The 15,455-nt window shown below is 33.7% G+C and overlaps 1 protein-coding gene across 2 annotated transcripts in view; it reads left to right on the plus strand.

Annotated features, from left to right (window-relative positions):
- TGFBR1 (transforming growth factor beta receptor 1) overlaps window positions 1-15,455 on the plus strand; it is a 50,716-nt gene that overhangs the window by 21,921 nt on the left and 13,340 nt on the right. The window contains exons 2-5 of one of the 2 annotated variants that reach the window (XM_031945531.1): window positions 2,297-2,539; window positions 3,589-3,846; window positions 10,817-11,047; window positions 14,334-14,501. In XM_031945531.1, the coding sequence (XP_031801391.1) occupies window positions 2,297-2,539; window positions 3,589-3,846; window positions 10,817-11,047; window positions 14,334-14,501 (900 nt within the window). The remainder of the gene's footprint in view (window positions 1-2,296; window positions 2,540-3,588; window positions 3,847-10,816; window positions 11,048-14,333; window positions 14,502-15,455) is intronic. The other variant, XM_031945532.1, reaches the window with a different exon arrangement.

Genomic DNA, 15,455 nt, shown 5'->3' on the forward strand with positions numbered 1-15,455 from the left:
ATCACTCTGTTCTTATTACAATCTAAAGTACAATAATAACAAAACAGAACAAAAAACACAGAAGAGAAAAGGCTTTAAAATTTTGTTAAAGTCTAAAAATAGATATCAGAACCAACAATAAAACACAGTCTCTTGATCACTAAGATTAATCCTCCAGGATACTAAAGCATCAAATGAGATAGTATATGTAAAGTGCTTTGCAAACCTTAAATATTCTGGCTTTTTTCCCCTTTCTTTTCTAATTTGTTTAGCTCCTGATTTCTTTTAATTTCTCTTTTCCTAACTCTTGATTCATGAACCCATTAGTTACAGGATAGACTTCTGAGAGGGTAAAAACTGAAAGTAAAAGTTGCTTGTAAATTTCCTCTTAAGGTTCAAAATTAGGATTTGTATCTCCTAATAGCCATACTTCTGGCAAAATTCACCTTAAGTTTTGAAGTATTTAACACTTACATGTTTATTTTTAAAACCTTTTGAGACCTTTTTTTTCCTTTTGCTCTCTTCCCTTCCTTCTATTCTTACCTGTTGTTATCTTGCTATCTGTGCTTTTAAGGCTTCTTCTGTACAAGAACAGTATTACATTTTTACCTCCAGAGCATAGCACAGCCCATTGTATATTCTTAACAAATAAATGTTTCTTGTTTGTTTAAATTGTAAAAATAAGTTCAGTAATTTGCCTTATTAATAAATTCATCCTTCAAAGGAACCAAGAAGAGAAAATTCTATTCTTGATCTCACTAAAGGGGAGGAACTGGTTGCCAGGGTAGATATAGTGAGAACTCTATAAGGAAGTGGCTATTTACATACTTGGTGATACAGAAACAGAGAAAACATGGGCATAGGTTTTTAAGAAAGCAGATTTCAAAAGGTTTGAGGGAGAAATAGTTGAGCCCCCGAAACACATTGCTGAGGGGAAGTCACCCCCAAAATGTGGGAGATTGGGAAAAATGAAATTCTGAAGAGGCGAGGGAAACTGTTCCAGTGAGAAAAAAAAAATAGAATTCTTTAAAAACTGCATCTGACAAACTGAATCTAAGAATTAATTGAGGTTAATGAGGGAATTTGTTGTTTGTTATTGAAATAAAGACAACAAAGGTTTTTTCTGGAGCTTTATTGGGAGAAAATGGAAGGTCAAAGAAGGGCTAGGACTTGGCTTGAGGTAAATAAGCTGCAGCTGAAAAAAGAATAGAAGATAAAATTGCTTGGTTCTTCTGCTTGTTTTTTCCTGCTTGTCTCCCCTTGGGTCCTCATTTAAAAAAAAATCAATAAAACACTAAACCAAAAACATGAGATTAGGAGTGGGTAGATACCTTTGCAATAAGTATGCATTATTGAGCTAAATGGATACACAATGGCCATGTGTAGAAATCTGTGTCTTTTTTAGCATTTTGAGTTCAACTTATCACTTTCCATAACTGAATATGGGGATCACAAAATTATGATTATCAATTAGTGTTTGATTTGTATACCTATTTTATATACCTATATATTCTGGGGTCATGTAAAATTTTCTAAGGCAAAAAGGGTCACAAGTAGAAAAAGTTTTTAAAACCCTGGTTTATAGCACCTCAGAATATGTCCTTAGGATTCTAGTTCTTTCTTTTTGCTTTTTCTTCCTTATCTTTTTGTTTGCTTTTAAGTATCACTGAAGTGATACTTCAGTGTCAAGAAGGTTGTTTTGGTTCTCTGTATTTGAGGCAATTAGTTGGTATAGTGGGAAAGAACTCTGGATTTAGAGTTAGATCTGAATTCAAATCCTGCCTCAGACATTTACTTGCCAGGTTGTTTCATCTGTTTGCTTCAATTTCCTCATTTATAAGATGGGAATAATAATAGTATCTACCTCACAAGGATGTTAGGAGTATCAAATGAGATATTTATAAAGCATTTAGAATATTATAGGTTCAATATAAATGGGGGACATATATCTTCTATGCTTTTGTTAATTAAATGATGATAGGCAAAAGGGCAGTGGAGAGTGAAGTACCCATTTCACCTTTTTAAAAATTATCTTAATAATAGTATATGTAGCTACTTTCTCCGTACATGATTTCAAGTTATACATAAAAATTAATTTTAAAAAATGTAGGCAAATGTCTCTGGCTAGCCAAAAGTAATTATCTGTTATTGCAGATCCCAAGCATGTTGTGTCTAATAAGTTTGATTGGTCATTTTAATATAGGTAGCATAATTGCTAACACAATTTTAAGTATTGTGTAAATAAATATAGAGCCACTTAAAAGTTTTTCTTTACTTCAAAGTTTTTATTTCTAACATTTTTGCATTTTTTTTCTAGGTTTGCAGTGTTACTGCCACCTCTGCATTAAAGAAAACTACACATGTGTGACAGATGGAATTTGCTTTGTTGCTGTAACACAGAATGCAGACAAAGTTATATACAATAGCATGTGTATACCAGAAGTTGATTTAATTCCCCGAGATAGGCCATTTGTATGTGCTCCTTCTTTAAGAGATGGGTTTTTGATGTCACCTTTCTGTTGTTCCAAAGACCACTGCAATAAAATAGAATTCCCAACAGGTAAGTTTGGAGGGGGGGTTCTTAATTGTTTACAGTCAGTTTAAATATAGGAAGAGAACTTCTAAATCAACAGTTCTCAGACTTTTTAGTCTAAGGATACGCTTATATCTTAAAACATCATTAAGCCTCTCCCAAGAACTTCCCCTTTCCCCCAAGATCTTGTTTATATGGATTATACTGATTAGGATTTACTGTATCAGAAGCCAGGTGAGATGATGAGATGACTGTCCTGAGGGCCTTAAGTGGAATCTATATTTTCATGTCTCGCCTTGTAAAAGAACTAAAAAGAATTAGGGATCATTGTTGTATATGATTCCTTAAAGCCTACTATATAAGAAGGATGATTAAGAACAAAATTTCTTATTTATTGGAGGCTGATATAATATCTCTTCTTCACAAGTATTATTGACTTAGGGAAATGAAACCTGTGACTGATGGGTTAAGTTTCCTTGTCTGTAGAATGAACATGTCAAAGATCTAATATTCCATTTTTTCCATTATTTCATAATATTGTGTGAATTTGATAAAACTTATTATGTCCTTGTATTACACCACAGAAGAAGAATTTTGCCAAGAAACTTGATCAAGGAAATAAGCATAAATACTTCCATGTGACTATAGTTAGGTAGCAACTTTTCCAATACTGTAAATCAAAGAAAGCACAAATAAGGAATTTCTGGAACTCTGCCCAGAGTCTGACTCTGAATGAATATATATAATTGAACAGCATGATTAACTTATTCCTCCTTTTTAGGACTCTCTTTCCATTATTTAGTAATAAAGAAATAAGTAGAATTGTTGTCATGTAGCACAAACAACATGGTTTTTCCACTGTCTTTTTCATGTTTGTCTCTTTGATCCCAGTGACTTATCCATAGCCATACAAATAAATCTGAGGTTAGGCCAACTCTACCCTAAAATATTTATGGTTACAGAAGCATGATAGAGCAATGTAATTTGACCCAGAAATGTTTGTTACATGAAAAATGTACTCATGGCAGATAAACATATAACATTGAACTTATTTGAAACCAATTTATTGGGGACAGTTTCTTTACCCTCTCTTTTAGGTACCCCTATGAAACCATCTAATCTTGGTCCTGTGGAATTGGCAGCTGTTATTGCTGGACCTGTTTGCCTTGTCTGTATCTCATTGATGTTAATGATCTACATTTGCCACAATCGTACTGTCATACATCATCGTGTTCCAAATGAAGAAGATCCCTCATTAGATCGCCCTTTTATTTCAGAGGGTACAACATTAAAGGACCTAATTTATGACATGACAACATCAGGATCTGGGTCAGGTAATGCATTGATTAGGAGATTGAAGTAATTTTTAGTTTAAGATATTCTTAATTATTGTATCTGTCACCCAAACCTTTTAGAACAATTTTTTTTTAAGATATGGAGCTAATGAAGAACTCTGTCAGATTTGATCCTCATAGGTGCATTAAATTGTTATAGCATTCATTTCTGATTCCCTATCATTATCTTATAGGTTGGGTCCCCCCCCGCCCCAAAATGATGCAGCTTATTATGGGATAATAGTAATATTTTAGATCTGAAAGGTGCATTAGGCGGCTATTAAATTTAACTCATTCATTGTGTGGTAAAAGTAACACTCAGCCAGGAATCAGAAACCTGTGTTTTCTTCCTGTTTCTTATACTAATTCATATTACCTTAAGTAAGGCATTTAGGCTTTCTGGATTTTATGTTCCTTACCTTTCAAATTTAATAAATAATACCTTTTTAAAAAAATTTTTATAGACAAATGAGAAAGCATTTTAAAGTATTTAAAAAAATCTGTAAGAAGCTACTCAAATATAAAATTAAATTCATAAATAATTTTTTTGTAAAGGATGTAAAATGAATCAAAACAATGAAAACAATTAAGATTTGAGGTGTTATCCCCTGGGGAAAAAGCATGTACCTCTAATATGATAAAATAACTTAAGTTTTTTGATGCATAAAATCCAGTGTGATAAATGTCATATTAGTCATTTTCTAGAGGTTGTAATTTTATTGATCTAGGTACTTTTTCCACTATTGTAGTCTCCTAGGTAATCTCAAGAATTGTAGCCAATTGGAATTCATTTTCTGGCAAACAAATCTTTGAAGATGATTTTCTCTGATCTTCATTAGATTGGTCCTCAACTATCAGTACTGAAAGACCACTAAGTCATTTCATCTTGATAGGCTTTGCAAGAGCTTATGTTCAACTGTTCTACATAGCCTTACAATAACATAGGGTTATTTTCATAACATAGTTAGATTTAAGAGAATGATTTTATTGAGAGAATTGTAAGTTATATTAGTAGAGATAAAGAAGTTGGCCTTTATTTCATTAATGATATAATATGTTGCCTAAACCTTGCTTTGTACGATTTATGTGCTAGTAGTGTACCCATACTCTGTTATATTATTTAGGACTTGATGTACCAACAGATTTATTGAATTGAATTAGAAAACTACCCTTAAAAGTTTGAATAATGGAGTATAGTTGTGTGTTTACATTTACTAGAATGTATAATGCTTTTATGAAATTAAAACTTCACTCTTCTGTTTCTCCCTTCTTTCCTTTTCTCTTTTCCTTCTCACTGCAAAAAAAAGTAAAAAAGAGTAAAAAGGTCTTGGATGTCGTGTTTGGGAGAAAATGGGCATAAAATATTTTATTATTTCTCAGTTCTTTTCTATGTTTTGCTCAGTTTTTTTTTATTTATTATAATAACTTTTTATTGACAAAACCCAAGCCAGGGTAATTTTTTACAATATTATCCATTGCACTCACTTCTGTTCCGATTTTTCCCCTCTCTCCCTCCACCCCCTCCCCTAGATGGCAAGCAGTCCTATATATGTTAAATATGTCACAGTATATCCTAGATAACAATATATGTGTGCAGAACCAAACAGTTTTCTTGTTGCACAGGTAGAATTGGATTCAGAAGGTAAAAAATAACCCTGGAAGAAAAACAAAAATGCAAACAGTTTACATTCATGTCCCAGTATTCTTTCTTTGGGTGTTTGCTCAATTTTTTTTAAAGGTTTAGAATTTAAGGTCATTTTTCTTTGTCAAAATTTACATGTACTAAATGCCTGTTAAAATTTTTGTCTAAATTAGAAGAACTGTTTTCTGAGAGCTGTTCACCTCAAATGGCTTATGAAAGTCTTAAAAACTGTATTGTATGGAGCTAAGAGTTATTAGTTAAGGTTTATTAAAAATGGGCTTTTTAAAGTTTGTAAAAAAAAATGCACTCATAATGTGAATGTCTATATTTGTTTATAACTAAGCATTGTAATGCTTAGCACAATGCTTACCACATAATAGGCTCCTAATAAATGTTTATTAATTAATAGGTTGAAGAAGGGCCTGATTAAAAACTCTTTGAGAGGCTCTACTTTTACAATAAATATAGTATTCAGGAGCAGGTAGGTGGCACATTGAATAAGAGCACCAGCCCTAAAGTTAGGACAACCTGAGTTCAAATCTGCCCTCAACACACTCAACACTTCCCAGTTGTGTGACCCTGGGCAAGTCACTTAATCCCAATTGCCTCAGTAAAAAAAGTGTAAATATAGTATTCACTAGCAGCAGAGAGGACAGTAGGCTGTCTCGTTACCTTCTTTTATGTGTTGTTATCAGACAAGTACACATTTGAATTCTGATGAAATTTTAAAATGCAATATTTTAATTTTTGAAGAATTGGAAGTATAATATCATTATATTATGTGTAAGTATAAACTTATAATCTCATTCAGTTCATTTATTGTTTCTGTTGTGTTCCCTCTGTAAAGCTACTCAAAATTTATTGGTATAATGGAATTTACATGAGCTTTTTCAGAATATGAAAAAAACTAAGTAGAAAAATAGAAACAGTATATATTAAGTTCATTATTCTTAACTTTTGTGTGATTATCTAGATTTCACTAGTGATGGAACAGATGTGACATACCTAAAAATGAATTTTATTGCCACCTTTAATTTCTCTGGTAGACAAACAAGCAAGTGTATGTTCTATAAGCATGTGCTCTTAATTCATTTTATATGATTTTTTTTTGTTTATCTTTGACTATGCTACTCTGTGCTTTACTTCAAGAAAATTTGGATAGATATCCAAACAAACATGAGATAAATTATGATATGCTTTGATTTTTATAAAAGAATTGACTGCAGTTAATGATGGGGTTTTAATATAATGTTGTATATTTGTTTTTGTCATTGTACTGTGAGTGCAAGTTCTTATAGGATAGTAAGTAAATAAAATAGCTGCAAATATAGTATTATAATCTAGTGAATATTTAAAATTTTAAGGTCAAACATGTTTTTAACCTGAGGCTAGTATAGTTTAAACTTGTTTCATTAATACAAGCAAGCAATTTGCTATTTTTTAATGTAGGGTAAAGTTAGATGCACACTAATTTCTCTTCAGGATATACACTAGATTTTTTTTAAGCTTTTAAAATTTAAACTAAAACTTATTTAAATTTTAGGATATTCTGAAATGAAGATCTTCTCAGTGTGACTCAACTTTTATATAACTCTCTTAATGGTCTGTTTTTTCAATCTCTACTTTCCATATGTCACATGAATTAATTTTTTATCCTGTCACAAAACCACAGACTTGTGCCATAGTCTCAACTGGCCCCTCATTGTGGCAAGGAAATCCTTTTATATTTCACTTATTAACTTACTATTCCATTCATGAAAATGGTTTTTCTAGACCTTTCCGCAGATTTCTCATGGTTCCCTCTCCCTTCAATTCTCAGTTAAGAACCTTTTTTAGTGGGAAAAACTGAAACCATTTTCTAAGACCTTCCTTGTGTCCCCTCCTCTTCTCTTCAACCTCTGTCTACCTTGAAGTAGTAGCTCTTCTCCTTGCCCAGATAAACTCCAATATGCACATATGATCCCATTTCATCCCGACTTCTTAAGCAACTTGTCCCCTGTCATCCCCACTCTTTTAAGTAATCTTGAATCTTTCTCATCTTCCCTCAATTTTTGGAGGGACCTATGCTGGCTTGTATTTCCTTCCAGACTATTCTAGACTTCACAACTGCCTCCTAAAATCTTTACTTTTCAACTTTCTTTTTGTATATTGTCTTTTACCATTAAAATGTAAGTTCTTTAAAGGCAAGAACTGTTTTTCTTTTGGGTTCTACTTTGTATCTAGCATTTACAGTGCCTGGAACATAGTAAATGCCTAATAAAAGCTTGATTGCTGGTTTCTTTTTTCTCTCTTTACAAGTTCATATTTCCCCACCTTTAAAAAAAAATCCACACTTGACCTTTCATTTTTCATCAGCTCACATCTCTTCTCCTCTTTTGTGGCTAAACTCTTGAGAAAGATATCTATAATCAATGCCTTTTTTCCTCATGCTTGAATTTTTTTTTTCATTATGTCTTCTGATAATGAAACCAAAATTGTGTTTTCTTAAGGTATCAGTGATCTATCTCTTACCAAAACTAATGACCTTTCTCAGTCTACATATTTCTTGACTTCTCTGTAGCTTTTGGCACTGCCATTCACCCTCTTTCCTCCTGATGCTATTTTTTTCTCTCTTTACATTCTTGGTCTGAATAAAGATCCAACAAAGACTATCACCATTAATCATGTGTCTCTCTCAAGGTTTTGTCAAAGGGCTCTTGTTGTGTTATTGTTCAGTTATTTCACTCATGTCCTATTCTTTGTGTCATCTATGTGCTCACTATCCTCCCCCTCATATGTGCATTATATACACACATAATTACATATTTAATGGTTTAATCAACTCTCAAAATTCTGTATCTTTTGGTAGATGATTTTCAGGGTATTTTTTTTCCTAGCCTAAACCTCTCTTTAGTTTCACATGTTCAACTTTTTATTTGTTTCTATCTAAGCCTCTTAAACTCAACATGGACAAAACTGATCTAAATATCTTTCCCTCAAACCCTTCTCTCTACCTAACTTTCTTATTACTCTGAAGAATTTCACTAGCTTCTTGATGACCATGACTTGCAACATAGCTATCATCCCCAACTCCTCACTCTCTCCCCACAGATATAATTTGTTGGCAATAACCTATTTGTACCTCTTCTTATTCTCCTGACACTGCCACCACATGTCTGGATTATAGCATCCTGGTTGCTTCATATCTCTCCCATTCTAGATCATCCTCCCCAGCTACAAAGTAATTTTTATAAAGTACAGGCCTGACTATCATCCTCTCCCAATAAGTAAACTTCATTGGTTCCCAGTTAACCTCCAGGATCCAATAAGTCATTGAATCAATTGTAAAATCATTGTTGTTCATCTTGTGTTTTTGAAGAGAACCAGTGACATCATGAGTGATATTTCGATTTTTGTGTGAATTGAATTTGAGACAGAGTTGCACTTCAGTCATCAGAGTCCAGTCAGGATGACTGCAAATCAAACACAAAGATCACTTGGGCATCTTTGATGTCTGACCAAGCTCTAAGTGCTCCCCAGCATGTGCTTTGGCCACTTTTATTATTATATAAGATTGTCAGGATCAAATAAGGCAATGATGAAAAAGTGCTTTTATAATGAGTCATTAGTCATAATCATAAAAGTTGGTAGATGTCATAGAAGTCTATCCTTTGCACAACTTTTCAGTCTCATTTTTGTATATTGTTCAACTTTAAATGATATTTAGGAAAAATGTCAGAACAGGATTGTATATAAATATCAGGAAGGGACTTTTAAAATAATTTAGTAAAAATCTTTTTTCTTTTTAATAGAGGGGAAATTGAACCCAAGGGGAAAAAATGGTACGTCCAAATTCATTTAACAGATCTCTAGTTTGAAATTATATAATAATCTTTAGATTCTTCCAGGGGGAAGATTTCACATGTTTGGGGTACATATTCCCCTACTTCACCAATTGAGTTTGACCCTTGTCAGTTACTCTCAGCTTGGTTTAGCCTATTGGCCAAGATGGTACCTGACTGCAGCAGTTGCATGTGCCTTTTGGAGCCATAGGGAGGATTGGATGGCAGGTGAATGCCAAAGCTGGGATGAGCAGCTCTGAAAAGGGCTCAGTAAGCTCTCACCCTGGAGATGTTAATTCCCCCTTCTTCCCTGTCCCCCTTCTCCCTTCCCCGAATACTCCTTATGCCTTGTGGTAGCTAAAATACCACGAACCAAGTGGTTCAGTAGGCCTGGAATCCAAGAAGACCTGAATTCAAATTTAACTTTAGACACTCAAAGCTATGTGACATTGGGCAAGTCACTTTACTTCTATTTGCCTTAATTCACTGGAGAAAGACACTTCAGTATCTTTGTCAACAAAACTCCTACAGGGTCATGAAGAATTAGACATGACTAAACAACAACCATCTAGAGTAAATCATTATTTGGCTTTTAAAGCCCTTTATAATGAACACCTTCTTTCTTACCTTTCCACTCTAATTACATCTTATGACTTTCTACTTTAATCTATAATAATATATATTTGCTTTTTTTTTCTCTGCCTAGAATGCTATACTTCCTGGCTTGTCTAGTTTCCTTCAGATCTCTGCTAAAATTCCATCTTTTGCAAGAAATCTTTTCCTGAACCCTCTGAATGGTAGTGCTTTCCCTCTGAAATTACTTGTATATATCTTTATTTGCACATAATTGTTTACATGTCTCTCCCAAGTCCCAGCTCCCGTTAGACTAAAGGCTCTTTGAGGGCAGGGATTATTTCTCTTTCTTTCCTCAATGCTTCCAACAGTGTCTTTAGTGCTCTTAGTAGTAAATGCTTAATACTTCTGACTTATTCTGAGTTCAAATTTCCCAGCTGGACATTTAAAGTCATTTGGTGTGACTAAGACTAAAGACATTGGTGTGACTGTCTCCCTTTCTCTTCTAAGGTTGGTTTACATCATTATCACTTTCTTTGATTATTTTTGTGACTTTGCCTATATATCTTTCTGCCTGTTATTCCTTCTCTGTTTCTTTATACCTTTCTCAATATAAGCTCCTTCAAAGTTGTACTCAGATGCTAGTTTTTCTCAAGCCTTGTTTATTTTAAACCATTATAATGTTTAGAAGGTCCTTATTTTACTTATTAGTTGTCTTATTGGTCTAATACTTCATGGTCCATTGGGCCACTTTGTAAGGATAGTGACCATGTTCTTATATGGATTTGTACCTTCATAATCTTGTTTGCAATGTTTTAGAGAGAGAGTGAGAGTGAGAGAGAGAGAGAGAGAGTGAGAGTGAGAGTGTGTGTGTGTGTGTGATATGAGAAATGATGTAGTCTGGTTTATCTAATAACAATAATTTTTTTTTAAGGATTACCATTACTTGTTCAAAGAACTATTGCAAGAACTATTGTATTGCAAGAAAGCATAGGGAAAGGTCGATTTGGAGAAGTCTGGAGAGGAAAATGGAGAGGAGAAGAAGTGGCAGTAAAAATATTTTCTTCAAGAGAAGAACGTTCATGGTTCCGTGAAGCAGAAATTTATCAAACTGTAATGTTACGCCATGAAAACATTCTGGGATTTATAGCAGCTGACAATAAAGGTTGGTAAACTTAAAAATTTTTTATATGTCACTTACAACAAAATTAACTTTATGAAACCTTTAAAAAAATTCAATAATTAGTGAAATTTGGTCAGAAATGGAAAACTACCATATAAATACCATAAGATAAAGCATAATATAAATGTGAGCATTTATGATTGAAAACAAGGTGAAATGTAAAATTTCATTTATATCTTGACTGAATTTCATCTTATTATGTGAAGGTTTTCCTGGAGGCAGCCTTAGTCTCAGTTGAAATAAATAATTATTCCAAAATCGCAGCCAGCTGGTAAAAATGCAAACGTTTATTTCTCCTTCCAAATTAGCCTGGTTAGTTGAGGCCTATCTCTCTGCCTGGCTTCAAGAGATCTTGCAGCTTTGTCCTTGGCTTCTGCCTCTGCTTTCTTCAGCCTCCAGCCAGCACCAAGTTGGAAGATGCAATGGATCTCTCTTGCCTCGGAAGATAGGGCTTGTAGGCTTTTCTTCCAGAGTGTTCTGTCTCCGAGCCCCGTTGATGTTCCGGAGAAATTCCCTTGAGTCTCTCACTGGAACTGTATTTATGCTACTTCTCTGAGAGTGGGATTGTGGGATATCTCCCAGCATGCTCTCTGAAATCTCCCAAACATGTAAACTCCATTGAGTACTTAGATACTTATGAACTCTCTAAAGGTGTGAACACAAGCATTGTTTTCATCAGTTGTGCTTAGTACCTAGTTCAAGTTCTGGCCCAAAATAACTCTTTCTAAGATTAAATCAACTCCAATGGCTTAACACTTTGTAAAGATTCCAACATTATTAGATTCACCTCATCTTTTCAGTCTACCATAGTCTCTTTAAATTGTATAAGATAATTAGTTGACTTTATTTTCAAACAACCACTCCAAATCATTTTCCCTTCTTAGTTCTCCCTTTCTTTTGGAATATCACCAATCTTCTTGTCTCCTAATTGCCATATTAAAAGATTGTCAGGATCAAATAAGGCAATGATGAAAAAGTGTTTTTATAATGGGCTAGTAGTCATAATCGTAAAAGGTGGTAGATGTCATAGAAGTCTATCCTTTGCACAAGTTACTTTTTCATAGTCTGATTTTTGTGTATTGTTAAACTTTAAATGATATTTAGGAAAAATGTCAGAACAGAATTGTATATAAATATCAGGAAGGGACTTTTAAAATAATTTAGTAAAAATCTTTTTTTCTTTTTCATAGAGGGAAAATTGAACCCAAGGGGGAAAAAATGTCCAAATCCATTTAACAGACCTCTAGTTTGAAATTTTCCTGACTCCAGGTCCAGCACTCTATCTATTGCACACCAAACTGCCTTTAAAGAAAAAAATAACACTTTGTTTACAGGGAACTTTATAGATAATCTCATTTTATCCTTATACCAACCCTGGGAGCTAGGTATTATTATTTCTATTTTACAGATAAGGAAATTGTAACTTATTCAGAGTCACATAGCTGCTAAGTGTCTGAGGCCAAATTTGAACTTTGAGCTTTCTGATTCTAGGTCCAATATCCGGGGCTTCTTACTACCTCTAGGCATTTTGAAACATGACAGATTAAGATTATTCCTATGACATTTAGTATAAATTATCTCATTATTCAAATCAGAGTGCTTATTATGTTTCAAGGCAATCAAACCTGTTCCAGATTTTCTACAAAGCATCCTCAATTTGATTTTTTATTTGTTTTGGGTAAGGGAAGAAAATAGTGTTTAAAAGACCTAAACCGGATTTCAATTCTTGATTTCCCCTTCCATTGCCTATTGTTCGAGTTAAAGTTTTCAACTTTTTACCACTCTTAGATTCTAAGTCTTTGGTGCCATTTTTGCCTTTTTGAGATAGTCCTTTGTCTTTAAACCAAGTAGGATTTTTAGACATTTTCTGTTTATGTTAAAATTATAGGATAATTGTGATTTTGTAACACTCAGTTTTATGAACTGTTAAAATTATAGGATAATTGTGATTTTGTAACACTCAGTTTTATGAACTGTTCATATAATCAAGCGTGTAGGAGTCAATGTATGGATTCATTGACCCATTCTTCCAAAGCAACCCATATTCTGTTTCAGAACTTCTAAAGAGCGATTGATCTAGAGAGATGCAATTTTTTCCCTCTTTTGTAGATATGTATAAAGAATTATTTAGAACCCAGAAATTCAGTAAATAAATAAATATATTGAACCCTTATATGGCAAGGACCACACTTCCCTAACTTCATTGGGGAACAACTCATTGTTTCTTTCTGGTGAAGTGTGATTTTGAAACTCGGGGTACTTTATAGAAACTGTATAATAAGTGGAAGATATGGATTGCTAGACTTAGAGTCAAGAAGACTCATGTTCCTCAGTTCAAAACTGGCTTCAGATATTTTACTAGCTGTGTGACTCTAGACAAATCACTTAATGTTTGCCTTCATTTTCTCATCTGTAATATAGCTGGAGAAAGAAATGGTAAACCACTACAGTTGCTGCTATGGATATCTGGTCAGTTTGGGTTATTGTTCTAAGGGGCCAGCATAGATGAGTGTTGGGATAAGAATGAAAAATTAAATATGGCTTGATTTGGTCATTTATCCATTCAGTATTGTGCTACAGTCCCCAGGGACTTTTGTTTGGGTGGAAGACAATTTCTGTAGTTGATGAAACAAGTCTAGAGATATTAAATGGCATGTCCAAGGTCATGTATATAGTAATACTATAAGAGCAACTCAAATTATGTCTTTCAAGGAACTGTTTGTTCAGTGATATAGATTACAAATGCCCTTCAAGTTAGTATATTTTCTTTTAAAAATTTATCTTTATATAGTCAACCTGCTGAAGAGCTTTTTCAAATATAGGTTAGTTGAAAATAGGCTGGGTCACATACACATATAAAATTTTTAAAAAATAATAATTGTTATTACTCAGTGGAGTGGAAAGATGACCAATTTAGGAGTCAGGAATATAAGCCTCATCTCTCACAAGTCCCTTAATGTCTCTCTGTCTCTCAGTCTTAGTTTCCTTTCTTTTTAAAATCAGAATTGTAATCATTAACCTGATTACACTGAAGAGTTATTTTTAGGGTCAAATAGGTTATATAATACACACACATACACATCTACATATTATTTATATTTATGTAAAAGCTCTTTGAAAAATATAATGTAAATGTCAAATAAAACTTGTAAACCAAGTATAGGTTGGTGTGTTTTAGTATTAAAAGCTAAATGTAATAATTTATGTAACATGATTTAAAATGTTTTACATAAATCTTAAAAAATTTTGCTATTCCTTTGTTTTGCAGACAATGGTACATGGACTCAGCTTTGGTTGGTTTCAGATTATCATGAGCATGGGTCCCTTTTTGATTATTTAAATAGATACACAGTCACTGTGGAAGGAATGATAAAATTAGCTTTATCCACTGCTAGTGGACTTGCACATCTTCACATGGAGATTGTTGGCACTCAAGGTAGGGTTTCAGGTGTTTATTCATTTAAGTGCAGAATGTTTGGAATGATGTAATGTGTTTATGTGCTAAGAGATGATCTCAGGTTGATTTGTAACATGATTTGGAAATGATTTCTTTTGCTAATTTTCCATAATCAATTTCATCCCACTGGTATATTACTGTGAATTTAAAAATATTCTCTGGTATCCAGGCTTGGCTCTGATGTTAAAAGGACTTCAAGTACTCTTAAGAATTAGACTAAAATTATGTATTTCTGAGAATGAAAATTTTATATGAAATAGGATTATATGTGTAACCTCTTAGCTGTGCAGCAAAAATAGAGTAAAATTAATTTAACTCTTTGTTAAAGTAGAACTCCAAGGTTGGAAGGTATAATGTCCCAAGCATTAGGGATTTTGTGTAATTTTTGTTAAGAGACCCTTCTAGGTCCCTGATCAAAAGCACCTTTCTGCTCTGAAACTGTGAGGAGGGTCCTTGCTGCACTATAGCTGTATAAGCTCTAGGGTGCTAAAGCAGCAAAGAAACTGTAAAGAAGCTACAGCAACCTGGGGCTGAGGCTTCTGGAAGTTATCACTGTCACTGCCCACCTCATCTTTTCATTTCCCAAGGCCTTCTCACCTTAGTAAACTTTTCCTGCTGACTTTCCAAGCCATCTTTGGCATCTCAGAGCTGAAAGTTTTGGAAATCGCCAGTATTGCCCACTGATTCAGAGGCCTCAAGGCCTGTTCCTGCTTTGCTAGGACAGGGACTATGTGAGGATTGTGCACTGGATACCCACCCTGGTGCCACAGACCTTTTCTGTTGACCTTCTAAGTTATCTTTGACTAGAAAATTGTTTCACTCTATCTTTTTGTGTGTTCTGACACTCTAAAATTTATTTAGAGTTATTATTTAAAGAATTTGGAGGGGTTTGGGGAGTAGAGCTTGGGCAGTTCCCTATCGTTTTACTCCCTG

The sequence above is a fragment of the Sarcophilus harrisii genome, chromosome 1 (genome assembly GCF_902635505.1).
Source record: "Sarcophilus harrisii chromosome 1, mSarHar1.11, whole genome shotgun sequence".
In the NCBI taxonomy this organism is placed as follows: Eukaryota; Metazoa; Chordata; class Mammalia; order Dasyuromorphia; family Dasyuridae; genus Sarcophilus; species Sarcophilus harrisii.